General features: G+C 53.2%; 3 protein-coding genes across 3 annotated transcripts; 2 read left to right on the top strand and 1 right to left on the bottom strand.

Moving 5' to 3' along the window:
* The first annotated feature begins 285 nt into the window (after positions 1 to 285).
* Positions 286 to 8560, top strand: GRPEL1 (GrpE like 1, mitochondrial). The gene is made up of 4 exons (XM_010370028.2): positions 286 to 533; positions 4367 to 4529; positions 6138 to 6219; positions 7392 to 8560. Exons 1-4 carry the CDS (start codon positions 472 to 474, stop codon positions 7736 to 7738), a joined length of 654 nt encoding a protein of 217 aa, XP_010368330.1. The 5' UTR covers positions 286 to 471; the 3' UTR covers positions 7739 to 8560.
* Positions 8561 to 9576: 1016 nt separating this feature from the next.
* On the bottom strand, positions 9577 to 24571 carry TADA2B (transcriptional adaptor 2B). The gene is made up of 2 exons (XM_010370029.2): positions 24054 to 24571; positions 9577 to 13475 (listed from the first exon to the last, which is right to left on the bottom strand). Exons 1-2 carry the CDS (start codon positions 24321 to 24323, stop codon positions 12483 to 12485), a joined length of 1263 nt encoding a protein of 420 aa, XP_010368331.1. The 5' UTR covers positions 24324 to 24571; the 3' UTR covers positions 9577 to 12482.
* Positions 24572 to 24652: 81 nt separating this feature from the next.
* Positions 24653 to 27056, top strand: CCDC96 (coiled-coil domain containing 96). The gene has a single exon (XM_010370031.2). It carries the CDS (start codon positions 24965 to 24967, stop codon positions 26630 to 26632), a length of 1668 nt encoding a protein of 555 aa, XP_010368333.1. The 5' UTR covers positions 24653 to 24964; the 3' UTR covers positions 26633 to 27056.
* The last annotated feature ends 264 nt before the right edge of the window (positions 27057 to 27320 follow it).

Here is a 27320-nt window from a genome sequence, read left to right as displayed (position 1 = left end):
CTCCCCACGCTCGTTCCCAGAGCAAAGGGAGGCCCGGAGTGTCAGCGCAGTGGCGGGTGAACTCCGGGAAACGGGAAACTGGCACTGGGCTCCTACCCAACAACCGCCTCCGAAGTCCCTCCCGGCTCGCAATGCGCACGCCCCAACCCCGGCTCTGGGCCCACCCCCTCACGCTGCCTCCTCATTGGCTCCTCCCGGCATCGCCGCGCCTACTGGAGGCTCCTCCCAATGCTCACTTCACCTTTCACCTCTTCGGGGCCGCCGGTAAGCTTCAGGCCCCGCCCACCGGGGGGGTGGAAATGCTCTTCCGTGACCCACAATTATTGGTGACTATTGCCTGTCCATAACAGGAAAAGCGGTTACGGATTGGCTGAGGCGAAGTAGTAGGGCGGGAAAGTGGGTCTAGCTGCCTGCACGCACGCTTGGTGCGTGCGCGGCGACGGCGGCAGGCAGTGGCAGGCAGTGGCAGTCATGGCGGCTCAGTGCGTGAGGCTGGCGCGACGCAGTCTTCCGGCTTTCGCGTTGTCTCTCAGGTAAGGGGCACTTGGCCTCCCTAAGCTGAGGTGGGAGCGCGACCTCCCGCTCCGATGGGGACCTTCCCTGGCCCCGGGGCCTCCTCCCCGGCCCCGGAGCTGGGCATCTCAGGGCTCGCGGTTCCCCGCCGCGGGACGCGGATCGCCCCGCTGGGGCCTGCTCTGCGGCCAGGCTGTCCGTTCGGGGCTCTGGAGAGGCCGAGCATGGCCGCCTGGGCGGGAGGGGTGGAGTGGGCGGGCGCCGTGTCAGGAGAGTACCGCAGCGCGGAGGCGTCTGGCTCGGAAGGTACGGTGGTCCACGTGCGCGTGTGGTCCAGGGCCAGCGGCGACGCCTCGCGCGCTTTCACGACCTCGGCGCTCAGGGGCGCAGAGGCAGCCGCAACTTGTGCGGTTGAAAAAGCGACCAAAGAAGCCCGAGACTTGTCCAAGGTCGCGCGGCGAGGCCGAGCCCGGCTGGGTGTGCCCGAGGCAGGAGCTGTTGTTACTCATTTCTGTGCGGTGGCTCGAGGCCGGGGCTTCGTGTCGCAAGGTGCGTGTTGCCCGTTCACGGGCTTTTTCCACTCGGCCTCGAATTCCTTAACTCCACCTTCTCCAGCGTTTGAGGTCAAAACAGCAGTCGAGCCTGTGCCGCTGTTGGACGAAGAGTTTGTTGAGACAAGCGCACATTTCGGGCCTGAGGGCCACGGGAGTCAGTGCCCTTTTTTTTCCAAACCTGCTGCTTCTGCTTTTTAAAAGTTCTACCTCAGAAGTTAGTATGGCAAGTACTTGCTGGAGGAGCTGCCTAGAACCAAGTTATTGATTAGAGAAGCCACTGAGGGCCAAAATTGGCCAAAAGCTGGGCAATGAGATGCGGTTTTTCCCTGAAAGAGAGCAGGTAGGTGAGGTGAAGATCACTTTCAGTCGAGGTGAGTAAGGGGTAAGTGCGAGCTTAAAAATTATATCTTAAAAACATAGGAGCCAAGAGCAGCGACCAACGTGGAATACTTGAGTAAAAAGAATTTGGTAAAGTAGTTGTTGGTTTTGTATTGGAATTAATTGCCAGGAAAGCGACCACCGAGTCAGCATCATTTCTGTCTTTAGAATGGTAGTTTTATGGAAAGATGCTCAACTAGGGAAAGGGAGGAGAGCTGACTGGTAGTCATAGCGCTCAGAGGAGTTACTAGGCTTTCTGAGACTCAGTTTCCCTCTGCAGAACGAGATGGCCCTGGGTGTGGGTCCTGTTGCATTCCTGGCCACACTTTGTGGTGGCTGTGCTTTGGAAAGGGGTCAGTGCAGAGGTGACCTGCAGAAAGGCTGGTGGCTGCCACACCCCCAGGCAGAACAGCTGGAGAGGGAGGTGGGCTTCACAACAGTACACTCAGGTTTTATTTAAATTCTTAGTTTTTTAAATTCACAAGAGTAAAAATATAAAATGGTCATCGCTCTCCACCCCCATGGCAAAACTGTAATGGATGGGTCCACTCCACTTCTTTCCACAGATCTACGATAATAATAAGTACACAGGATTTCTAGTTTGTCTTTACAAAAATAAGATCCTGTTTTGTGTATTTTTCTGTAAGTTGCATTTCTTAACAGAACACCCAAAGTATCCAATAAATGGCAGTTTAACCCATTTTTAGGAGCTGCATAATATTCCAGATTGTGTTAGCAAGTTTATTCAACCATTTCCTCACTGGCAAATATTGTTTACAACTTGTGGCTCCGCAGTGCTGCAATAAACAACCTTGACTGTAAGTTCTGTGTGCTGGCAGCCTTCCTATTCGTTGAAGCAGTTTTAATCTGGGAAGGAAATTGAATGTAGCTTATTTTCAGATTGGACTGGCCTAATTTAAAAAGAGGTCCTGGCCGGGTGCGGTGGCTCACACCTGTAATCCCAGCACTTTGGGAGGCTGAGGCAGGCAGATCACGAGGTCAGGAGATCGTCGACCATCCTGGCTAACATGGTGAAACCCCGTCTCTACCCAAAAAAAATAACAAAATTAGCCAGGCGTGTTGGTGGACGCCTGTAGTCCCAGCTACTCCCAGTACTGGGGTGAGAGGGGTCTCGGGCTTGTGAACGTGGGGTTGAGGCGGGCAGATCACGAGGGGAGGAGATCGAGACCATCCTGGCTAACACGGTGAAACCCCGTCTCTACTAAAAATACACACACAAAATTAGCCAGGTATGGTGGCGGGCGCCTATAATCCCAGCTACTCCGGAGGCTGAGGCAGGAGAATGGCGTGAACCTGGGAGGCGGAGCTTGCAGTGAGCCAAGATGGCGCCACTGCACTCCAGCCTGGGCAAGAGAGCCAGACTCCATCTCAAAAAAAAAAAAAAAAGAAGAAGAAGAAGTTCTCTGGTCCTGGTGAAAAATCTAGGTTTTAAGACTTTATTTTATCATTCGTTAATGGCTTTGTGACCTGGGCTTATCACTTGGTCTTGGTCTAGTTCACCGTACATACCCCATGCTTTCCTGTCTTCATGCCTTTGTCCAAGCAGTTTACTCTTCTTGAAGCTGCATCTATCCCGTCATTCCACCTCTGATCCCTTTTGTGTAACTCTTAGATGGAGTTTTCCTCTTGTTCCCCAGGCTGGAGTGCAGTGGCGAGATCTCGGCTTACCGCAACCTCCGCCTCCCGGGTTCAAGCGATTCTCCTACCTCAGCCTCCCAAGTAGCTGGGATTACAGGCATGCACCACCACGCCCGGCTAATTTTGTATTTTTAGTAGAGACGGGGTTTCTCCATGTTGGTCAGGCTGGTCTCGAACTCCTGACCTCAGGTGATCCACCTGCTTTGGCCTCCCAAAGTGCTGGGATTACAGGTGTGAGCCACCAAGCCTGTTTTAATCACTTTTAAATCCCAAATTACAGTTCTTTGTGTTTAGATACCTTTTTTTTTTTTTTTTTGGCAAGATCTCTGCTGGGTCTATCTTTGTTATCAGGATCAGCAATAGGCCGGCCTCACTCTAGTAGTAGCTATTCCATAAGTAGGTGGTTAGGTCTGGGCAGACTGTCTCAGTCACCTTAGAATGGAAAGAGAAGGAGGTTAGTACTGTTGTGTACCAAGTACTGTAACTTGGCACATTGACCTGTAAGTTTAGGCATGTACTACAGAAGATCTTATAAAAATAAAAAAGACAGGCACAGTGGCTCACGCCTGTAATCCCAGCACTCTGGGAGACTGAGGGGGGAGGATCACTTGAGCCCAGGAGTTCGGGTTTACAGTGAGTTATGATTGTACCACCGTACTCTAGCTTGGGTGACAGCGAGACCCTGTCTCTAAAACTACATAAGAGAGGCCAGGCGTGGGGGCTCACGCCTGTAATCCTAGCACTTTGGGAGGACAAGGCGGACAGATCACTTAAGGTCAGGAGTACAGGACCAGCCTGGCCAACAAAGTGAAACCCCATCTCTACTAAAAATACAAAAAATTAGCTGGGTGTGGTGACGAGCGACTGTAGTCCTAGCTACTCAGGCGGTTGAGGTGGGAGTATCCCTTGAACCCAGGAGACGGAGGTTGCAGTCTGGATGACAGAGCAAGACTCTCTCAAAAAATATATATAGAGAGAGAGAGAGACAGCAACCCTGTCTTTAAAAAATATATATATATATATGTTTATCTTAGATCTAATAAAGGCACACTGTATATGACTTATAGCTTTTATATTTACTGTTTACTAGTATAGCTTCTATATGTCAAGTACAGTGTGCCTTTATTAGATCTAAGAGAAATGTTTTCTCCCAAAGTAATAGTAAATAGTTTGAAGCTATTTTAAGTTTCTAAAATCATACATCTGACTTTAACAAACACAAAAACAAAGTCTTCGTTTCTCATGAGTGGACTTCCCTGTAGGCCATCTCCCCGCTTGTTGTGCACAGCCACGAAACAAAAGAACAGTGGCCAGAACCTGGAAGAGGACATGGGTCAGAGTGAACAGAAAGCAGATCCTCCTGCTACAGAGAAGACCCTCCTGGAAGAGAAGGTTAAGTTAGAGGAACAGCTGAAGGAGACTGTGGTAAGGACTGTCAGGCTCCTGTGGGAGTGGGCTCGGCTGAACTGTTTCTCTCCTGGGCCACATAAAGGTTCCAGGCTTCATTGGTGACAGACTAAAGCCAGAGTTAAGCCGTTGTCCACGGCCTGCAGTGGGCCCAGGTGGCAAGTTACTGCCAAAGCAAAGACTAGAACCCAAATCCTATGTGGCTGTGGTTCTGGCAAGAGAATGGTCTTTACATGCTGTTATTTGTCATTGAATTAAAACTTAAAATCATCTTTACAAATGAGGAATGCTCAGTATGGTTGTTTAGGTTGGGACTTAGGAGAGGAAGATTTCAAGTACAGGAGTTGGGAGCTGGAGTATGGTTTTATGTCCTGCTCTCACAGGCAGGTAGGAGGTTTGTGAACTAGGAACATGAATTATTACTCCATGTGAAAACACATGGGTGGCACAAATCAAGTTCTTTAAGGATTTGAGAATGATGACAAACCCTGAGTGCTGGCACCATTCCAAACCCGTTACATATGTTAATCCTGGCTGCCAGGTGTGGAGCCAGGGCTTGAACCAGGACCATCTGGACTTGGAGCTCTTACTCCTTGCCACTGCACAGTGATTACCTGAAGACTGAAAATGGATGCAGTGTAGAGGCCCCCACAGAGCAATTTAGTAAATGTTAAAAAGAGAAAAGCTAGCTGGGCGCAGTGGCTTACCCCTCTGATAGCACTTTGGAAGGTTGAGGCAAGAGGATTGCTTGAGCCCAGGTGTTCAAGACCAGCCTGGGCAACATAGTGAGACTCCATCTCTAAAAAAAATAAAAATTAGCTGGGCGTGGTAGTGCACTCCTGTAGTCCCAGCAACCCAGGTGGCTGAGGTGGGAGACTTGCTTGAGCCCAGGAGGTTGAGGCTACAGTGAGCCGAGATTACACCACTTCACTCCAGCCTGGGCAATAGCGCAATATTCTGTCTCAAAAAAAAAAAAAGAGAGAGAAAAGCTCATATGAGTGAGCTTACAGAAAGGTGGTGAGACATGAGGAATATACTAGAACTCAGATGATGATTACACAAGGAGTGTTTGAACTGAGCCACCTCTGGGTAACACTGAACATAGCAAAAGATCGTGAGTGCAGCTTTGATTAAGCTTTCGTTAAGCTACCCTCCTTAGTCATATTTCAAAGGCAGTGATATTACTTCTGTTTTGACTTGCAGTTAGTTACACAGCCATTTTGCGATCGAGCTCGCTTTCCTATGACTTTGTTCCATATTAATATAAATCTCCCAGCCGGGCGTGGTGGCTCACACCTGTAATCCCAGCACTTTGGGAGGCTGAGGCGGGCAGATCAAAAGGTCAGGAGATGAAGACCATCCTGGCTAACACGGTGAAACCCCATCTCTACTAAAAATACAAAAAAATTAGCCGGGCATGGTGACGGGCACCTGTAGTCCCAACTACTTGGGAGGCTGAGGCAGCAGAATGGCATGAACCTGGGAAGCGGAGCTTGCAGTGAGCCAAGATCGCACCACTGCACTCCAACCTGGGCGACAGAGCAAGACTCCGGCTCAAAAAAAAAAATATTAAAATACATATATATGTAAATATATATATAAATTTCCCTTTTTTTTTTATTTTAGGAAAAATATAAACGAGCTTTGGCAGATACTGAGAACTTGCGGCAGAGGAGCCAGAAATTGGTGGAGGAGGCAAAATTATATGGTACTTTCAACATAACATGGTGTTGATTCTGAAAAGAAGATAATGGGGTGGGGAAGGGGAAGGCCATGCACATGGAAGTGTCAGAGAGCAAGCCTGAGGGGCGGGGGGCCTAGCAGTTATTTCCCCTGCATTTTTTTTTATGATGGCCCAACAGCAAAGGTGTCTGGAGGAGCAGAAATAAGTAGCTGAGACTAGCATGAAGAATTGTAAATAGGTGTGTCCTGCCCCACACAGAGATCCTCGGTGGGAACCTGCAGCAGGTCAGCCTCTGATGCCCATCCCCTTAGCCCTCCGGAAGTAACATTGGCATCACTTCAGAACTCCCAGCGTGCTATATGCATTGCCACCTTTGGATGTTTTTGTCACTGTTCTTCCCATTTTTATAGTTGAGATCATTGCGGTTTAGTCACCTGCCACACAGCACAAAGCTGGTACATAACCCAGGCTCCCAACTCCACAGGCTGGTGTTTGAGTGCTGGCTGTGGGTCTCTGGGTGACTGACAGTGGGTATTAGGGATGCGGAACCTAAGGCTCAATGGAGGGTAAATGGCTTGCCCCGGGTCAGACAGGGTGAGAGGCTATGTGGAAACTAAGAACCAGAGTCTGTGCCGCATTCACAGAGATTGAGGCGCTCCTTGAAAGACTTTCTTCCTGGATGCTGTGGCCTGTGTCTTGGTATTCTGCCTCTTTGTGGTAATGTGCTTTGTTGGTTCTTACCCTTTCTGACCTGTAAATGTCTGGGCTCTTGGGACTCAGTACCAGGCCTAGGTTCTCTCCCCTTGCTGTGCTCCCTGGGTGACTTACACACTCTTATGGGCTTAATGGCATCCACACACAAGTCTCAGCTTCAAACTCAGATCTTCTGAGTTCCAGTCCTCTATATCTTACTGTTTACTTGACATCTGGGCTTGGATGTCTCAAGGGTATTTTCCCCCCTACTGCACTCCTTTCTTCACATTTTAGTAAATTCTCAATTTAGTAAATTCTGGGTCTCATCCCACAAATAGCTTTTGAGGATTTTGTGTTGTTGAAGTTACTGAGCTATTGGAATTCTGAGGCAACTGATTTGACAAGTTATTAAATAGCCTCCACATCAGGTCAGCAGTGCTCAGGTTGGAATTGCGCTGTGCAGTTGGTATGGAGTGCAAATGATCTTCTTTAACTTCATCCAGGCATTCAAGCCTTCTGCAAGGACTTGTTGGAGGTGGCAGACGTTCTGGAGAAGGCAACACAGTGTGTTCCTAAAGAAGAAATTAAAGACGATAACCCTCACCTGAAGAACCTCTACGAGGGGCTGGTCATGACTGAACTCCAGATCCAGAAGGTGTTCACAAAGCATGGCTTGCTGAAGTTGAACCCTGTCGGAGCCAAGTTCGACCCTTATGAACATGAGGCCTTGTTCCACACGCCCGTTGAGGGGAAGGAGCCGGGCACAGTGGCCCTAGTTAGCAAAGTGGGGTACAAGCTGCATGGGCGCACTCTGAGACCCGCCCTGGTGGGGGTGGTGAAGGAAGCTTAGCTGCTGTTGATGGGGTGGGTGTTTTTAAACTCACTTGCTGTAACTCTTAAGGCTGGTTCATTGTTTCTCAAAGATCTTTGAGTACATGTGACCTTTTCCCAAACCTTGTTGGAAACCTTAAGCAACCAGTGGCTAAACAGAAAATGAAGCGGGTTGCATAACTGCGTTAATGAACTGTAATTCGGGAGTCTATTCCCTTTTAGTGCCACGCGTTGAATAGTTCCACATACTTAGAAGAGCTCAGCGGGGCTCTGCCAGGTCTCCTGAGCATCCTGAGTAATGTGTCTGCTCAGACTCTGCTGACACCAAAGTATTTTAAACAAATAAAAGGTCTTGGGGAATTCTGTTTGGCTACCTGGACGCACCAGTCTGCACCGTGTGTCCCTGCAGCTCACTGCGGCGCATGAGTGACTGGCATATTTAGCCCATCACAGTTCATTCGCTGAAGGAAAGGCAAGAGTTGAAACATTTTCCATTAAAAAAAAATGATCTTTGTGAAGAACACAGTGAGTTCGTTTGTCATCAGTCAACAGCGGCTGAAACTGACCACTGAGAAATGGGCGTGGGCACTGACAATTCTCAGCACCATTATTTGGCCAGGAATTGAGCTTGGCTTGGCAAAGGTCCTTTTACCCTGTTCTGTTCATCTAAATGCAGACATATTTAAATCATATTCAACTAGTTACTAACGACCTCAAGGTGTATTCCCTGGCAAAATGGACTTTCTCAAAATAGGACTGCACGCTTGGTATACTTTGAATGTTAATGTTTAATTTAAAAATTTTATTTAAGAGGATTAAAGCCCTAATGTTTATTTTCCTACTTTCTGATAACAATTTTGTGTCCTCTCGTGGAGATCCTTGCCACTGAGGCAAGCATGGCTTAGCCTTCCCATTCTCTGCTCCAGCCCTGAAGCTGTCAGCTTGACATGTGCGTGCGTGCACTCACGTACACATGCACACGCTTCTGCACGGAAAGGGAGAGCCATACTCGCCTAGTGCAGCTGCAGCCTGTCATGGCAAGAATATGAAACACCCAGGAGCCACAGCAAGGGCACAGGACTTGCAAAATCGTCTTGCCAAAGGACCTGTGTTCCTCATTTACATGGTCATCTAGGGCTTAGAAAAAGGCTGAATGATTGGAGTCTTATGAAAAAGAAAAGAACCTTTCGCTGCCTTTGCTTCTAGAATTGAAGATACTGGTGAAAGCCATTTGCTGCCTAGAAAAGATGGGGCACAGTTTATTTCACTTCTAATTTTAAAAGATGCAGGTAATGGTCCCATAATACTTCAACCTGGGATACCATTCCCAACATATTCCACCTTTAAGATGCTCAGCCAGGAGTGCTTCAAGAGACACTCCTGGCCGGGCGCGGTGGCTCAAGCCTGTAATCCCAGCACTTTGGGAGGCCGAGACGGGCGGATCACGAGGTCAGGAGATCGAGACCATCCTGGCTAACACGGTGAAACCCCGTCTCTACTAAAAAATACAAAAAGCTAGCCGGGTGAGGTGGCGGGCGCCTGTAGTCCCAGCTACTCGGGAGGCTGAGGCAGGAGAATGGCGTAAACCCGGCTGGCGGAGCTTGCAGTGAGCTGAGATCCGGCCACTGCACTCCCCCCCGGGTGACAGAGCAAGACTCCGTCTCAAAAAAAAAAAAAAAAAGACAAAGCAACTTTAATCTTCTGGAGGAAAAACTGGTTTGATACAAAGTAGCAAACTTTGAAGTATGTCATGACAATCTGTATGTGTGTGTGAACTGTGGCTCACCCCTAGCTCTGTGTAACTCAGAGAAGACACCTGACTTCAGAACCAGAGGTAAGAACCAAGCTGTGACACTCTTTTGTTCTCAACGTGTTTAATATGGAAAAAGGTCATCAAAACGGTAGGCAGGGTTGCTGTTTTTAATACATTCTTGGGATGTTGGCCATTCAGACAGCATTATTTAAAATAGATGAGTTATCCAACTTTTTTGACTCAAAAGATAGTTTGCTTAAATTTTTTTTTTTTTTTTTTTTTTGAGATGGAGTCTCGCTCTGTCACCAGGCTGTAGTGGTGCGATCTCAGCTCACTGCAACCTCTGCCTCCTGGGTTCAAGCAATTCTCCTACCTCAGCCTCCCAAGTAGCTTGGACTACAGGCGTGCACCACCACACCCAGCTAATTTTTGTATTTTTAGTAGAGACAGGATTTCACCATGTTGGCCAGGATGGTCTTGATCTCTTCACCTTGTGATCAGCCCGCCTCGGCCTCCCAAAGTGCTGGGATTACAGGTGTGAGCCACTGCACCTGGCCTAGATTTTAACAAGACCTAATTCCATGGGATTATGGTGGCTCATTTACCATGAGAATTAAAATATAAAAATGTGGAGGCTCTGAGCTGCCGACAGAGCTAAGGACTACCATGATGGGAATAGTCGATGGGCTAAGAGGCAGCCAATCACAACATTACCATTCCCTTGTGACAAAGGGTTGTTACTTTAACATAAATTAATTATACATTCATTATGGTGTTTTAAAACAGTCAAGCCTAAATAAATTCTTCATACCATCAAAAAGATACACATACTAAAAACCTGCTAAAGCACAGTTTTTCATTTGACAGCTCTTGGCCTGGGCCATACACATTAACAGGGATCTTCTGCTTCTTCAAGCTTAATATAATACGTCTGGCAATCATTTTATATAAAAATAAGATTAAATTTAAAACCTCACCAAACTAGGATCCTGGTGTTGTCGAAAATCAGGGAGACACCAGAATAGCTAAAACCCATGGTTCTCAAGCAAGCTTCCATCCAGTCACCTGGAGGGCTTGTGAAAACAGCTTGCTGCACCCCGCCACACACCACTTTGATGCATGAGGCCAGGTGGGGCCTGTGCATCTGCATTCTAACAGGTTCCTAGGGGATGCTGCTGCTGGGCCAGGAACCCCACTTTGAGGACCACTGGGGCTAAGACAACTGTAAAAACTTAGCACCATCTCCATCACTGTTCAGTGGTAGCATCAGCTTTCTGTCATCAGCATTTATTCTGCAGGGGACAATGTGGAGCTGGCCCTCATGATACCACTGCTCAGTACTTTATTGTCAAAAGAGAAGTTCTGGGCTTAGCTAAAAGAGCACTTCTCTGTCAGCATGCAGTATAGTTTACAACTAAAGCCATATACAATATATTTGAAATGTTTTATTTAATGCTGAAAATTTTACCCTAAGGGACAGAAGGATGTGTAAAAAGAAAGGAAAAGGCACAGTAATTAAGTCATCCTTAGAAATGATGAGGTTTTCTTTCTTTCAAATAACTTCACTTTAATGTAACTTCAAGCCCAAACATTCTGGGAGGTAAACAGTCTCTTGGTACCTATGGGGCCCGAGAGGCAAGTCAACCTCCTTGAAGAATGGAGCGCTGGAGTCTGAGCACTCCACAGACTCTTTTTAAAGCAGGGTCTTGGACCGGAGAACCCTGAGCAGCTGGAAGACAAAAGACTTCCTCAAGTTTCAGGAGGAAGGTACCGTGGACATCCTTGAAAGAGGGTCCCAGAGAAAAACTTGTAGGCAGGGCTGTGAAGAAGCCATTTCTGAGTCTGATTCAAGACAGTGAACAGGGAGCAGCTCGAGGCTCAGGGACACCACCCGGGCTCCCTCGTGCTCAGCCAGAACCACCGCCAACCAACCAGTCAGACGGCTCTCGCCTGGCTAGTCTGACGCCTCAGCTGTCACGGGCCTGACGACACTCTTAAAGATGCCTAGCCAGGCAGGCATGCTCACATTTTCAGTGGAAAGGTACTTGCAACTGAAGAAAATCCTGAGGAAGCTGACGCCAGAATTCAGAACTCTTAGCCTTGAACTTTATACAATGGGTTCTTCCAAGTGAAATGCACTGCACATCTAACAGCAGCACCGAGCAGCCCCAGGAAATGGGTTGAGAGGGCCTGGCGGGCCACACGTGTCCTACGTCCCTCCCACTAACGTGCTTTCCCATTCGTGGGGACGTGGCCACTATGGGAGCCTGCCCAAGGGGCACGGCTCTACCCAAAGTGAACCAGCAGGCTCTGGCCGTATTCAAATGAGGCGCAGGGTCAGCTTTGGGGTTTGGGAACTGCAGGCTGAAACTGCTGCCGCTAGTAAAATGGAAGGTCATCTGGTTGCTGTGTTCAACAGATTCCTCTTCAGTTCCCAACAAAATGCCAGCCTATTGTCCTCTGGCCTGATTTTCCTCATCTGCTACAAGGCGGAGGAGTCTGGGCCCAAGCTGCCCCCATGTAAAGTGCCGCGTGCCCGGGGCTGCGCTGGGGTCAGCTGTGGGCAGCGTGGGCTCAGAAAAGGGGAGCCTGCAGGCAGCCCCGCCTGAGAAGAGCTTGCATCACCAGAAAATAGCTGGTGGCTTGTCGGTCCAGCAGGAAAACACTGCTCCTGTCACCCACAATAGCTTTTGTACCAAAGGGAAGAACAGTCAAAAGGAAATTATCCAATCTAACAATAAGCTCCGAACTGAACAGGTAAAGGCAGAGCATCATCTCAGTGTACGACTTGCAGAACTAAGTTAAAATAGACACATTTGCCTCCCCCATGATCCAAGATAAGATTGTTACTATTGCTTCTTTCAGAGGACCATGAAAAGAATTTGTCTTAAAAAAAAGGAACTCCATTTGTTTAAAAAAGAGCAACAATGGGGAAGTGGCTCCCCTCCACCAAGTCATTGTGGCTGGCGCGCCGTCTGAGCATCACTCTGGCTTTCACAGCGTCTCAGCTTCAAGACGCGTCCCTGGAGATCCAGCCGCTTTCTGTGAGGAAATTCAAAATCCTTTTCTTTAGGACTTTGTCCAGGTAGCTAGGAAGGCGGCTTTTCGAGGGGATTCCTTGCCGCTTCTGGAGGTGGTCTTTAATTATAATAGTCTTCACAGTCACGTAGCGGGCTGGACTCAAGTTTAAAGAGCTGCAGAGCACCTTCTCGCGATCCGACAGGAGCTCGAAGCCCGGAAGGTTCTCAATGGCGGCGAACTCGCCGTCTTTGCCGTCCTCCTTTCCCCGTTTGGAGCCCGCTAGGTTTTTGTTCTCCTTCCTCTTCTCCCGTTTATGCCGCGCTGCCTCGTACTCTGCCGACTCTTCCATCTTGGTGATCCCGTTTCGCCGGTACCGCTGCAGTTCTCGGATCTTGGCCCGGAGCATTTTTTCTTTGTGCATGTTTTCAAAAAGGTCATCAAACTCCTTGCATGACATGAACTGGTACAGCGGCCTCAGCTTCAGGCGCAGCTCCTTCTCCTCCTTGGTGATCTTGCGCTTCAGCGCCTTTTCCTTCTCCTTCTTGTCCTTCCCCAGGAAGGCTGGCACTAGATTGTAGTCTCGGGCGATGTTCTTCCGCCGCTGTCTCTCTTTCAGCTTCCGCACGTACATGTCCACGTGGGCGCGCTTCAGCTCGATCTCCACGTCGTCGTCGTCATAGTTCACAGAGAGCCCGCTAATGAGCGTCTCGGCATCCTGGTCGTACTCGATCTCGTAGTCGTCCCGCAGCGGCATGTAGCCCAGCTGCTGCTGCTCCGCCACGGAGATGTCCAGTGGAGGCAGCGGGGTGGTGAGGCTGGGTGAGAGGGGGCCTCCGCTGGGACAGGTGTGGTCTGTCACACGGTTGGGGATGGTGTCAGGGATGCAGGCCTTCCCCAGGTTCCCGTGGATGTACATGCTCACGTAATGCTCCATCACCTCTTGGGGAGTCCGGGAAGCACCGACGTGTGCAGCCATATCTTCCTGCGATGACAAAGGGCAGAGGTTACTTCCAGCGCCAGGGTGTCAGATTTAGGTTCTGCACAGATTCTCTTCACGTTTTTACAAAGGCTGACCTATAGTACTTCCTACAGCACCGTTACCCACCCTCCCCAAAGGCATTCGGTCACACACTCTCTCACGAGCCGGGCTCAGGGAAGAGATGACAATGTTGGAAGCAACACACGTTTCTATACATGAGGAAGTGAAGACCCAGAGAAGCATAAGCTGGCACAAGGTCTTGGGGTGAGCTGGTGGCAGAGCTGAGGCCAGAACCCCTGGCTGAGGTCTGGACTTTGTTCTCGTTCCCCACCTGGGACCAGAGGAGCACACCTGGTACTGCCATTTCGCACCGCCATAAACCCTGCACTCAGGAGCTGTCGATCTGAATGTCCCAGGACACAGCTGGGCAGGCCAGGGAATGCTGAACTCGCCTCATTCAGACTAGAAAACGGGCTTGTCCCAGGGTGTGAGGCCAGGCCAAGTCCACGGCACTGCAGGAGGGGACCCAGTTCTACCATGTTGCCGCCTCCTGGAATAGAAAGGGCCAGGACACTTCTGTGACACTTGTCCTGGCCGCACACCCATCCTGGCCTTCATGCCCCGGGGGGGGCTGGCATGGCCCTTTCCTAGGCAGTAACTGTGGATGATGGGCCTGTGGCTCTTCAAGGGAGCAGGCCTTCATTTCTAGCACCTTCCACGGTTAGCAGCTGGCTGGGAGTCTGCCACCGGCTGAAAGCATTCATCATTCCTACAAGAGGGTAACCCATAAATATAAGGTTTAATGGGAGGAAACTGTATAACTCCCTCAATCTTTTCCTTCTGCCGAGAGGCCTCTTCCTCAAAGTCAACCGCTAAAGCCACTTCAGAAAGTAACTGCCCAAAATGCGCACTCATTCCCTGGCCACCGCCTCTCAGACACCCAGCCCCCACCTGCCTCTGCCCGCCTGGGTGTGGAACGAGCGCTGCAGCGCTGCCTGCAGCACAGCCAGAGGCCCAGCTGGAACCGGAGGGACCCACGCCCCACCAGGCTGATGACTATGAGCTGGGGTCAGGGAAAGAAGTGCTCTGGGCTCCAGGAACGGACCCCACAGCTGGGGCTTCCTCTGGCACAGGTGCCTGGAGCCGAGGTGCTGGGACCCTCCCCCTCCCCCGCCACCTTGGGGCCAGGAATGCCCAGGACTGGCAATTACAGAAGGCAATGCCAAAACTCAACTGTGGGGCCTCTTTGAGACTCATAAAGTAAAAATATTTGAGCTAAATGTTGATTGTGGTCTTAGAGAGCACTGCCTGCTTCTTTTAGAAACATCACTGTTTGCAGCAAATCTGTTCATTTTCTTTCCCCAGGAGGCATTTGGCCTAAAACAAAACACAAAACCAAGTCACAACTATCTCCAGCACCTGCTGCCACTCTGTGTGACCCAGGCTGGTCACTGCCCATCTCTGAGCTCCAGGTGTGTCACTGCCAGAAGAGGAGACATGTGCAGCCCCACGCACCTCACATGGGTGAGAAAAGGCTTCAGGGCCAGAGTGGGCCCCACGTGGCGAGCAAGAGTCCCCTCTCATGGAGCAGCCGGGGCAGACGCCACCGGGAGCTCATGCTCTTCCCCCACAACCTTGGGGCCAGGGAGCCCCAGGATCCGCAGTGGCCTCTGAAACAGGTAACTATCAGCCATGTCTACCTAATGGAAAAACAGTCCCTAATGCCCGCCCTTTAGGAAGGAAAGGGTCTTGTTGGGTGGAAACCCTGGGTGAACATCCTGGGGTGCCTGTAGGGTGGGAATTTCCATCCCAACACCTCATGTCTGTGCTTCCACCCCCCAGGCAGGCAGTAGGGGCAGAGCCGAGCTTGGCCTGTGCAGCTTCTCCAGCCCTCGGCACCAGCTTCTGTCCAAGGCTGCGGAGGGACTGCTGCGTACACAGCCAAGTCAAGACGCCAGTTTCCAGGAGGCTCCGATGGCTGCTGCACTAGGTTCCCAGGCACGTGAGGCTGGGTGTCCCCTTGCCCCAGAGGCTTTGTGGTGCCGGGCTGCTTACCCAAGGTCACAAGGTGAGCCAGTGGGGCCCCCTGGCATTGGCCCTGGTCTCTCCAGCCAGTGAGACTAGCAGGGAAGAGGCCTGCAGACTTCTTACTTGCAGAGATGTTTGTAAAATATCTTACTTACTTGGCAAATTTTCAAGTTAGCAACACTAGGTCAGCCTCCAAAATCCTTCAGAAATCTGGAAGTCTGGGAGCAAGAACCCGTCAGCGTCAGCCGGACTCCTAAGTGTGCCCCGCGGGGTCTACAGCTGTCCCTGGCTCCTGCCTCACACCTCTCAGGAGCTTCCCAGCACCCAGCCAGACATTGCAGGCCTGGCAGCGCCCACCCTGCTGGAGGTGCCCTATGCTCCTTGTGCCCAGACTTAGGGCCGGGGCCCACCTGGTAGGGCGGTGAGGAGGCAGGTGCGGCCACAGTGTGTGCTCCGTCTCGGCAGCTTTCCCCAGCACTGGATGCTGTCAGCTTCCCTCCCACAACTTCCCTTTATCCCTCAAGACCAGGCTGCCAGGTCCAGGAAGCCTTCAGTGACCCCCAGGGCCAGGCTCAACTGTTCCATCACTTGCGGTCCCTCTCAGCTTGTTTCCTGACCTGCCATCCCTCCTTTTGCAGGTTTTACCAATACAATTTAAAACAACAGCAGATAAGTACGTCTATGCCCATCATCCCACTCAGTCCTTGTGTTTCCCACAGAGGAGGAGTGTTGTTACTGCCCTACAGTTTTCAGATAAGGAAAGTAAACCTGAGGGTGAGCCCCCGCCAAGGGCACGAGGCCAGTGAACACTGAGCCACTTCAACACCAGGCAATGTGGCTGGGAGCATACACTCGTCACCACATGCCTCCCACCATCCTGCGATGCAGCGCACACCACAGGGGGCTCCTAGCCGCTTCCTGATGTTGTGGTAAGAGGCAGAGCAAAGCCGGACCACTGGGCTTCTGCTCTTCCTTCTGGAACAAGCATGTTGGAGAGGTGCCACAGCTCCGGCTGACCCTGCCCCCGTGATGTGCAGTGAAGCTCAGGCCTTTGCACCCGGGGTCGTGCCTGAGGCTGCCAGCCCTGCAGGCTCCAGAGCATCTCCCGTCCCAGGCGATGCTGTGAAGCCCTGTGGCCCTGCTGTCCCTCAGTGGCCCCACTGCTGTCCTTTCCTCACCCCTATCTGGTCTTGGTCTGTGAAGGACGAGGCAGAGGACAGCTCATCCCAGCCCCAGGCTGGGCTTCCCCTGGTGGTTTGGGGCCAGGCGTCGTCTCCAAAGGGAGGCGCAGCTCCAGCTCCTTTTGCTCCACATGAAGAAGCCTCAAAAACCCAGGAAGGCTCAGTTACCCGGGGAGCTGGGTGTGGCGAAGTGCGCCCCACCAAGGAAGGGCGTTCTGTGGGCACAGCTCTTAAGGAGCAGCTGGGTACACTGGTGGCCCCTGCAGGGCCAGGAGGAAATAGAATCTGTGGGACAGGGGACTGAACCATGTCCTAAAGAATAGGAGGGAACAGAGCAAGGTAAGAAACACACCAGCCACAGGCTGCAGGTGGCAGCGCGGGAGGGCTCCAAGCCGAGCCCATGCATGCATTTCCCATCTGCACAGGTCAGAGAGCCCTGACATGTCACCTGCCTGGCCATTCCACAGAAGCGTGCAGACATGGGAGGGCCCCACCAGCCACCCGGGCCATCAGCCCCTCTTAGGAGCTCCAAGCCCCACCTCCATGCCCCATGGGCTCCAGGCTGACTAGGCTGTCCTTATCACCTTCCACAGCAAAGTCACTCCAGCACCTCCAGTCTCAGCTCAGCCTCAGACACTGGGCCGACGACTAGGGCCACCTGCAGCTGGCAGCAGGACAAAGCAGCCGGGCAAAGGTAGGCGTGGATGCCAGTAGCCCTCAGGGCTGGCACACCAACTCAGTCACAGCCATGCAGTGGCCCCTAGCTCTTCCCTCTTCTAGCCTTGTCTGTCACCTTTAGAGAGATGACTTGAGGACACTGGGTCACCCTGTCTCTTCCCCTTCCCTCCTCCCTGCTCCAGCAGCTCAACTGTCAGCATAAGCATCCCTCTGATGCTGGAGGTGGGGGACTCACTGACTTTGCAGCCTGTGCTTCCAGGTGTCAGACCTTTTGGAGACCCCACTGTCCCTGGCCACTGCCCCCAGCCTGTTGCAGTAGAAAGCCCTGTAAGCCTCAGTTCTAGGTCTCTCTGAACTCAGAGACCTCAGTGACTTAGAGTTGTCTTTGGCCCTCAAGGTGACTGACACCTTCAGGTCAGATAAGGCTACCTGTGACAGAGATTTCGAAAGTGGCATTCCTCACTGTGGAAAACAGCAGGGTGGTTCCTCAAAAATCACACACAAGGCCAGGCGTGGGGGCTTACCCTAACCCCAGCACTTTGGGGGACTGAGGCAGGAAGATCACTTGAGCCCAGAAGTTCATGACCAGCCTGAAAAACACGGCAAGACCCTGTCTCTACAAATAATGTAAAAATTAGGCGGGTGTGGTGATACATGACTGTAGTCCCAGCTACTTGAGAGGCTGAGGTAGGAGGATTGCTTGAGCCCAGGAGATGGAAGCTGCAGTTAGCCATGATTGTGCCACTGCGCTCCAGCCTGGGTGATAGAGCGAAACCCTAAAAAAAAAAAAAAAAAAAAAAAAAAAAAAAATTTACCCAGAAGAACTGAGAGCAGGATCTTGAAGAGATCCCTGAACACCATGTTCATAGCAGCCTTACTCACATTCGCCAAGAGGTGGAGGCAACCAAATGTCCATCACAGATATGTAGATAAACACAATATGCCACAGAGATGACAATGGATTGTTCAGCCATGAGAGCAAGGCCGTGCCGACACATGCCACAACACAGATGATCCCTGAGAACATGATGCAAAGTGAAATATGCCAGTCGGAAAAGGACAAATCCTGCAGGACCCACTTATATGAGGTCCCTAGCGCCACAGACAGGAAGTAGAATGGGGGTGCCAGGGGCTGGGGAAGGGGGAGGGGGAGTGAGTGTTGAATGGGGACAGAGTTTTAGTCTGGCAAGATGAGAAAGTTCTGGAGGTGGCTGGTGGTGATGGCTGCACAACACTGTGAGTGGACTTAATGCTTCCAGACCTGGACACTTAAAAAGGGTTAAAATGGCCGGGCGCAGTGGCTCAAGCCTGTAATCCCAGCACTTTGGGAGGCCGAGATGGGCGGATCACGAGGTCAGGAGATCAAGACCATCCTGGCTAACATGGTGAAACCCCGTCTCTACTAAAAAATATAAAAAAGACTAGCCGGGCGAGGTGGCGGGCGCCTGTAGTCCCAGCTACTCGGGAGGCTGAGGCAGGAGAATGGCGTAAACCTGGGAGACGGAGCTTGCAGTGAGCCGAGATCCGGCCACCGCACTCCAGCCTAGGTGACAGAGCGAGACTCCGTCTCAAAAAAAAAAAAAAGGGGGGTTAAAATGGTAAATTTTATGTTACACATATTGTACCACAATAAAAATCAATATATTTTTAAATAATTTTGAAGTTTTATAAAGTGACACGTCTTACCACTCTACCCCAATGGTTCTTTTTTTTTTTTTTTTGAGACGGAGTCTCGCTCTGTCCCCCAGGCTGGAGTGCAGTGGCCAGATCTCAGCTCACTGCAAGCTCCGCCTCCCGGGTTCACGCCATTCTCCTGCCTCAGCCTCCCGAGTAGCTGGGACTACAGGCACCGCCACCTCGCCCGGCTAGTTTTTGTATTTTTTAGTAGAGAAGGGGTTTCACCGTGTTAGCCAGGATGGTCTCGATCTCCTGACCTCGTGATCCGCCCATCTCGGCCTCCCAAAGTGCTGGGATTACAGGCTTGACCCCAATGGTTCTTAAAGTGAGGTCCCACAGCGGCTGCATCAGCAGCACCTAGGAAGTTGTTAGAAATGCAGATTCTAAGCCCCACCCCTGACTCAGCAGCTTGGGAGGTGGGGGTGACTCATGTGAGCCAGGCCTCCTGGGTGTCCCGCTGCGGGCTGGAGTTGGAGACCCCCTCTGCGCGCCCTGCCCCTCCCAGCCACTCTCCCATCTGGGCTCTCCCTCCCGCTCCCGCCATCCTTAATGGCGATCCCTGGAACCCCAGCAGGATGCTCAGGCTGGGGCTGACGCACAGTGGAGCCTTCTGCCCTGTAGGGGAAGATAAGGTCCCCCTTCCCATGGTTCCCAACCGTGCCTCACAGCTCCCTGGGGCTCTTTCCATCCATCCAAATTTCTAGACCTCGGCCTCAGGTGACAATCCCGCAGATCTAGGGGGATCCCTGGGAATCCTAGTGGATCCTGCAGCATGGCTGGTGAACAATGAAACGGATGGTTCTAGGCATGCAGTCAGAAGCCTTGGGTTGAAATTCCATGTTCCCACATCACCCACAGTTGTTTCCTCATTTGTAAAAGCGGGGAGCACCTGTCTCGGGGATTAGGGGACAGGGAGATGGTGAGGGGTGCGTGTCAAAGCACCTGCTCAGGCCTGGCACTGGCAAGCAGCCACTGGGTGATCACAGACCCTGAGCCAGCTTCAAACCCCAGTAACGCTTTTGCACCCGGCACCCAGGGCTTTCACCAGCTTCCTCCATCACCCCAAGCTGGCTTTTGCCTGGCCCTGAATACACCAGACTCTTACAAAACCCTTCCTTCCTCCACACTCTCCTCTAACTGCACAGCCATCTTATGTTCTTCCCTCCGCAGGACATCCTGAGGCCCACTTGCCCACACGGCACTGGCCAGGTGAGGCAGCCGTCTTCCTCCTAGCCTGTTCTCACCACAGGGGCTGGTCTGTACCAGGCCCCGAGGCAGTGCTAACTGAATGAATGAGTGAGAGAATGAATGCACGTACAAGGCAGTGATCATCGATGTGTCTGGCCTTCTCCCGCCTCCTGGGTGTCCATCACCATCTCAAAGGGTGCAGCTCTACTCAGGACACCCCATCTGGCTCCAGGAAGGAGCCTGAGTGTTGACGTGTGTGCACAAGGCCTTCCATGGTTCACAGAGAACTTCACACGCTCATCTCATTCAAAACCACAAGGGCCAGCTTGAACCCCACTTCACCACCAAAGCTCTCCTGACCACCACCTGCAGAGGTGCACTGGCCCTCCTCAAGCTCCTCAGTGTCAGTCCAATTTCTTTGGCAACCAATCAACAGCTCCGGCTCCTCTGCCATAGCTGCGACTTGCCCTCAGCTGTCACCTGTGTTTGTGTCTGTGTTCCTGTGCTCCAGCAGAGCCTGCATCCTCTAACTCTTGGAATCCTGCACAGAACCCATCACAAACCGGCCATCTAGAGACGCCAAACCCCGCTGATCTGACTCTGGGTCACTGCTTGCCAACTCTTTCCCATTGTCGCCAAGGTCCTTTAACCTGTTCTCTCTGCCCCTCGCTATGAAACACACACACCAGCACACAGGTTGTCCCTAGGCCCCCAGGTGTCACTGTAAACCCTGCTCGGCTACATCCCGTCCCCTTCAGGCCCCATCCCCCAGCCCTGGTACAAAGTGTGACCACAAAGCTGCCAGGTTTGGCCACAACCCACCCTCTCCCATGAATCCCACATGTAGTAGTACAACCCCCAGGCCAGGTGTCACCATTTGCCATCTGAAAGTAGAACTCAACAGGTCTCATCTGTCTTCACATCACTGTCCCCAGCCCCCACACCATCTCCTTTCACACTCACAGTCGCAGCCCAGGAGCCCAGGCCCTGCCCCCACACTAATCTCCAGCGAATCAGGTCAAGCCCTTCCACTCCATCCACTCCTGTGGTGGCACCGACGGCCTCCCAGCCTGTGACCCACATTGCTTAATGCTCTCACCCATGGGTTAGGGCCCGGGCTTTAAATTCACACAGGCCTGCGTTCATTCCTGGCTCTATCACATGAATGCCATGGAATCCCTGACAAGGCGCTTAGTTTCTTAGAGCTGCTGTTCTTCAACTGTAAGAATAAGAACCCAACCCCCAGGGCTGCTAGGAAGATCCCACAAGACATATGGGAAGAGCCTGGCCCAGAGCGGACAGAGGCAGTGGGACACGCCAGCTCTGTGCACATAGCTGGATACATGCTCAGAAGAGCACCGCCCATCTCAGAGCCGCAGAACAGCCTCAGAGGAAGAAAAATAAAGTCCCAGGGGTTAGCGCAACGAGGTTCTGCCAGGGAGATGGCAGCATGACTGAATACTGGTACCTCACCACTCCGGGGGAGGGGGCGGGGGTCACGGGCCAGCGCACCCCCTGCGCCCTGGCTGCAATGCAGGCTCTCAGGCCTCGCCGTGACCTGGCGCTGGTGCAGTGGGAGAACGCCCTGACCGCAGCCTGGCCAGGCCCCCTGTGCACCAAGCCCAAGCCCAAGCCCCATGCCCTTCCTCTCCTGGCTCTGTCTCCTCTAACAGCTGAGTCAGAATCTGCATTTTCACCAGCTCCCCAGGTGGTCTGTGTGCACACTAGTTGGAAAGTATTGTTTTAGAAGAGAGGCCTCTCCACTTCTAGCCTGGTTTCTTCCAAAACCACATACATGTTTTTGTTCCCCAGGTATTGTGTTCTGTGTATTTTCCACAGTGCCGCAGGGAAGGCAGTGCAGACAGTGTAGTTAAGAGTACAGGCTCTGAAGTCAAACTGGTCCATCCAAAGCCAACTGCCAAGGGCTGTCGGGAAAATGTCCCGAGATATGCACAGATATGCCGGCAAGGCTCTGCGCCTCCCTAGCTGCTAACAGAGAGAGATAACTGCTGGGATGGTGAAGAGAAGAGCCCTTTGAGTCACTGATATGTAAGTGGAAAGATCAATCCCGGGCCATGATTTTGGGGGAGAGCACCCTAGGTAGAAGAACTATAAAACGATCAAGGGAGGTAACAGATGAGATCTCATTGCTCAACAGCTCTAAGGCCGCCTTAACTGAAGTAAAAGCCACCGAGGCCGGTGTGAGGCGCTCTGTACTTCCAAAGCTCGCTCTGGTTATGGTGTGCGGAATGGGGGAATGGGGTGCAGGGGGAATAACGAACAAGGAGGTTCCCAAAGTGGTCAAGGCAAGAAGTAAACATCAGCCGGGACTACGGCTGTAAGAAGTGGTTTGTTCTGGATGTACTGTGAGGAGATAGCTGATAAACTGGATCAGGAACTTAGTGCAACAAGGAACTAAGGAGTAAGTCGAGAGGACACTGAGAGGCAGATAGGACAGGGAGGTGGCTGGACATGGAGGGCTGTTGCTAGGGAGGAGCTCTGGGCCCAGCACCAAGTCAGTACCACACTTTAAGCTCCCTGAATGGAGGGATAAAGGCGTCTCTTTCCTTCAGAGTCCTCCGCCACTGTAGAATGTGCACGGAACACAAGCTCTGTGCATATCCACAAACAGCATGGATGGACAAGACCGGACAGAGTTTCTGAAAAATGGCGATCCCAATGCTGGTGGCCATCAGGTAAGGATTTGTAAAGGACCATCTTCTCTAAGGAGCTGGGAGGAGAATCAAGATTCCAGGGCTTGACAATGGGTATATGAGGCGGTCCTGAGGCTCCTTCAGGAAAGGAAAGCAAAAGGCAATCAAAGCAGCCCAGGCAGGACTGCTGGAGACGTGGCAGCAGAGAGATGCTGTTCCGAGAAGCAGGCACCTGGTGTAGCAGGGGAAGACTCTGCAAAGCTAAGGGCGCTGGGGTGTCGCACTCCCCTGCTTCTCAGGGTGCCTGGGGATGGCCACATGTCTTTGGTGGTTATGAGTGGGAATACGGCTGGAGATTTTCTCCTTTCTAATACGGATGCATGCTTCCAGAGTGAAAGGAGAGCTGAGAAACCGCCCAGAGAGAACAACCATGTTCCTCTCTCAAGGACAGAACCTAGCACACGATGTTGCTAGCGTAAGTGGATCCAGTCCAGCTCTCACCGCTCCCCACACAGAGCTGTCTGTACAAAAACCTCAAACGTAAAGAGAGCAAAACCCAAGCCCCAGGCCTCCCAAACCAGGCCTCTTTGTTCATTCTTTACTGACCACTCGCACAATGTCGTGGGTTGTGGAGACCCAAGCAATAAACCAGGCGCGCTACCCACAAAGAATCTGTGCACTGGCAGACCACACAGGGCACATGCATACAATGACAGAAAGCAAACGGGGCCGCCCCAGAGACCCCGAGACAAGCCGCAGGGCGCCCACCGTTCTCCCTCCCTGGTGCTCCCACCGCTTTCTGTCGAGTCTGCGGGCCTGCCTGACTCCACGAACTCAGGTAAGGCACCGCGTCTTGCCCAACGTCGGCACTCGGCAAACGCCTGTGAAGGCGTCCCTGAAGGTGAGGGAAATGGCTCTGCTGTCAGAAACCAGCGATCAAAGCCCCACTTGGCCCCGTCTCGGCTATGTGACCTTGGGCGCGTCACAGCCTCTCTGAGCATAGGTTCTGACAGGTGCCCGACTATAAACTGGCAGCGTCGCCCTCCCCACCTCGGGGGCCTTCCGGGGTGCCGAGCGGAGCGAGCAGGTCCAGTGCTGACAGCGCGCCCGATTACAGGAGAGGCGCGGGCCTTCCTGCGCCCTAGCCGGGACCCGGCCCCTGTCGCGCCGCTCACCCAGTTTCCGAAGCCGAACTGCTCGATGGCGTCCAGCAGCAGCTGCTCCTCGCGACTGGTCCAGCCGCCCTCGGCCTCGGGCCCCCAGAGCGTGAAGCGCCCGCCGTCCACCAGCTGGTAGCCGTGGTAGCGGCGGTGGTGGCCGATCTCGGCGCCGGCCGAAAAGCACTCGGGGCACAGCTCGATGTCCTGGCACTCGGTGCAGCGGAAGCGCAGCGGGCTCACCTCGGCCAGGCAGTACACGCAGTACTTCTTCCCCAGCTCCGCCATCTTCCCCCGCTCGCCGCCCGCCGCCCGGCCCGCCGCAGCCGCCGCGCCCCTGGCCGTCAGCGCCCCGCCGCCCGCGGGACCCGCCGCCGCCGCCGCGCACAAGCAACTGCCGCCCGTCGCCGCGGCTGCCGCCACCGCGGCCCCAGCCCAGCAGCCGCCGGAGCCAGCCAGCCGGGCCGCGTCCCGCCTCAGTACGCAGGCGCCGTCCGGCCCGGCCCGGCAGCCGCCGCCGCGGCCGCTGTCGCCCCGCCGCATCGCGCAGGCGCCCCGCGGGCGCCACCTTGCGGACGCCCGGACCACCGCTCTGCGCCTGCGCGTACCCCGCGCCGGCCGCCGCCGCCTTGCCCAGAGCCTCCTGAACGCCCCGCCCCAGGCCCAGCGGTGGGAAATGGGCAGGCAGAAAGCCCGGCGGGGGCGCCACGCCCCTCGCGGCGAGAGCCCACGGCCGCTTCCAATCAATCTCGCCTATCGCCAGCTCGCGGCCTCCCATTGGCTTGCTCTCGCCGGGAAGCGGAGAGAAGAGGCCGGACAACGGCCTATCGCCTGGCCAATCGCCGGGCCCAGCGCGCGCGCCCTCGGTTGCCCCGGGAAACCTAACAGCATGCTGCCGGGGTCCGCTGCGCTGGCAGAGCCGGGCGGAGATGGACGGCAGCCCTGAGCACACTAAGGAGCCCGGCGGGGAAGGCGGAGACGGGGAAAGCCTGGCCGCGCGGCCGTCCAAGATCAAGGCCAGCTCTGGCCCTCCGACCCCTCTCGAACCCGGGGAGCTGGAGGCGGAGCTGGAGGCGGAGGAGGAGGAAGAGGAGGCTTCGCAGGGAGGCACCGCCGCGGACGAGCAGGCCAAGGCCCCGAAAGAGCTAACGGCAGCCGAGGATGCGGGCGAGGAGGGGCCAGGAGAGCCGGGGAGGCCGGCCAAGCCCCAGCCCGAACCCGAAGAGCCGGCCGAGGCCGGGGCTGAGGAGCCCGCCCAGCCGGAGTCCGGAGCCGGGCCCGAGGAACTAGATGCGGAGGCGAGGGCGGAGGAGCTGGAGCAGGCGGCGGAGGGCAAGCAAGTCCGGTCCCAGGCCTCTCTGCCGCTGACCAGGATCGGCGAGGAAGAGGCTGCTGCAGCCCCGGAGGCCGAGACAGAGCGGGTGGAGGGGGAGGAGGAGGACGAGGAGGAGACACAGAGAGACGGCGCTGAGAGCGAGGGGAGAGCTGGGGAAGGACGCCCGGCCAAAAGCCAGGAAGAGGGGAAGCCCCTCGGTGGAAGGGACGAGTTTGAGGACCTCGAGTGGTCCGAGGAGGTCCAGAAGCTACAGGAGCAGCAGCTGCGCAGCGACCTCCTGGACCAGTACCGTTCCCTGCTGGTGGAGCGGAACTGCTCCCAGCGCTACAACCTATACCTGCAGCACAAGATCTTCGAGGCGCTGCGCAAAAAGAAGGGCCTGGAGGCCGCTGAGGTGCCTGACCGGGGCGCAGAGGCAGAGGCCCCCGAGAAAGAGCAAGCGTACCTGCGCCATCTGGGCATGCTGGAGGACCTGAAGAAGCAGCAGGCAGACGACCTGCACTGGTACCACCAGGAGCTGGACCAGTTGAAGCAGCAGTGCCAGGAGAAGCTCTCAAGGGTGGAGAAGGAGTGGCGGCGCTTCCAGGCACTCAAGAAGCGGGTGATGATGCAGGCCATGGGCAGCTGTCGGATGAGGGGCGGGCGCCAGGCTGCTCTGCGAGAGGTGGAGCAGATCCAGGCGTTGGAGGATAAAAAGGAGAAGGAGATGAGCGCCGTGCGGCTGGAGAACGTGCAGCTGAAGCAGAGCCTGGTGCATTTTGAAACCAGGATGAGGACTCAGGAGGACCTGACCCAGGGTCTGCTTCTTATTGACTTTGAACAGCTGAAGATTGAGAACCAGACCTTCAATGAGAAAATTGAGGAACGAAATGAGGAACTTTTAAAACTTCGCAACAAGGTGACCAACAGTGTGCAAGTAATAACCCACATGAAGGAAAAGCTGTACTTCATGGACACGGAGAACGCGTGCAAAAAGACACAGCTGGCAGAAATCGAGGCCCAGGTCGCGCTAGGAAGAGACATCCTGACCAAGACGAAGCAAGCCCGAGAGGGGCTGCGGACGGACAACATCAGGCTGAATCAGAAGTGCGGACTTCTAGGCAAGGACTCACTTCTTCGGGACTTGGAAGAAAAGGTGGACAGGACCGAACTGCTCCACCAGCGCCTGGAATCCCTGAAGCGCCACCACGCTGGGCTCACTTTGTCCTGCAGAGGCGTGAGGCAGAAGATCAGGGAGGCCAAAGCCTTTCTCCCCTCTTGACCAGATCGATGAGAAGAGTCTGCAAAACACTTCATCCTCAGGACATGCTATCCTGCTTTATTTACCTTTGTTGCTATTCTTAAAAAGGCCTGTGTCATTTGGGACGGGACTATATTTTGTGTTTATCTCAAAACGTTTTAGCTTCCAAATTAGTGCTGAGCCCAAAACTGGGTTAGGAGTTTTATTTGGGATGGAGCAAAAATAGGTCCAGAAAAGCAAACAAAGCGTGATTTAATGTAACTGACTTCTCATGAAAAACTGTGAAAAGTCTCAAGTCTGAGCAATTCCAAAATTTCAATGACTTAATACTAAGGAGTCCTGTTCCTCTTTCGTATGTAGGAGGGTTTAAAAGTTCAGTGAATGGGAGAGGTACACAAAAACCCTGTGCATTAAGCTAATTATTAAATTATTTGGATGTATTAAACTGTGTAGTCTGGAGACACTGTTTCAGTTAGAAGCTCACTAATCCCCTTAGATTAATTGTAAATTGTTTTATATGTGACTAGCACGAGCTTAGGGGGCAATACAAATATCCAGGAAACAGGAGAAATGATAAACAGGAGAGGAGCTGGTGTTTCCTCATCATCCCTTTTTCAATGAAAGGAAGTTCAGTTTACTCACTGTTGATGTTTGTTTCTGCTTCAATGACAGCCTTCAATTATTATGATTATTCTTATTTTCCTTGAGA

Source organism: Rhinopithecus roxellana, chromosome 2 (assembly GCF_007565055.1).
Source record: "Rhinopithecus roxellana isolate Shanxi Qingling chromosome 2, ASM756505v1, whole genome shotgun sequence".
Classification (NCBI taxonomy): domain Eukaryota; kingdom Metazoa; phylum Chordata; class Mammalia; order Primates; family Cercopithecidae; genus Rhinopithecus; species Rhinopithecus roxellana.
Note: the sequence above shows the minus strand (reverse complement) of the source record. Positions and strands in the feature narration are given on the sequence as shown.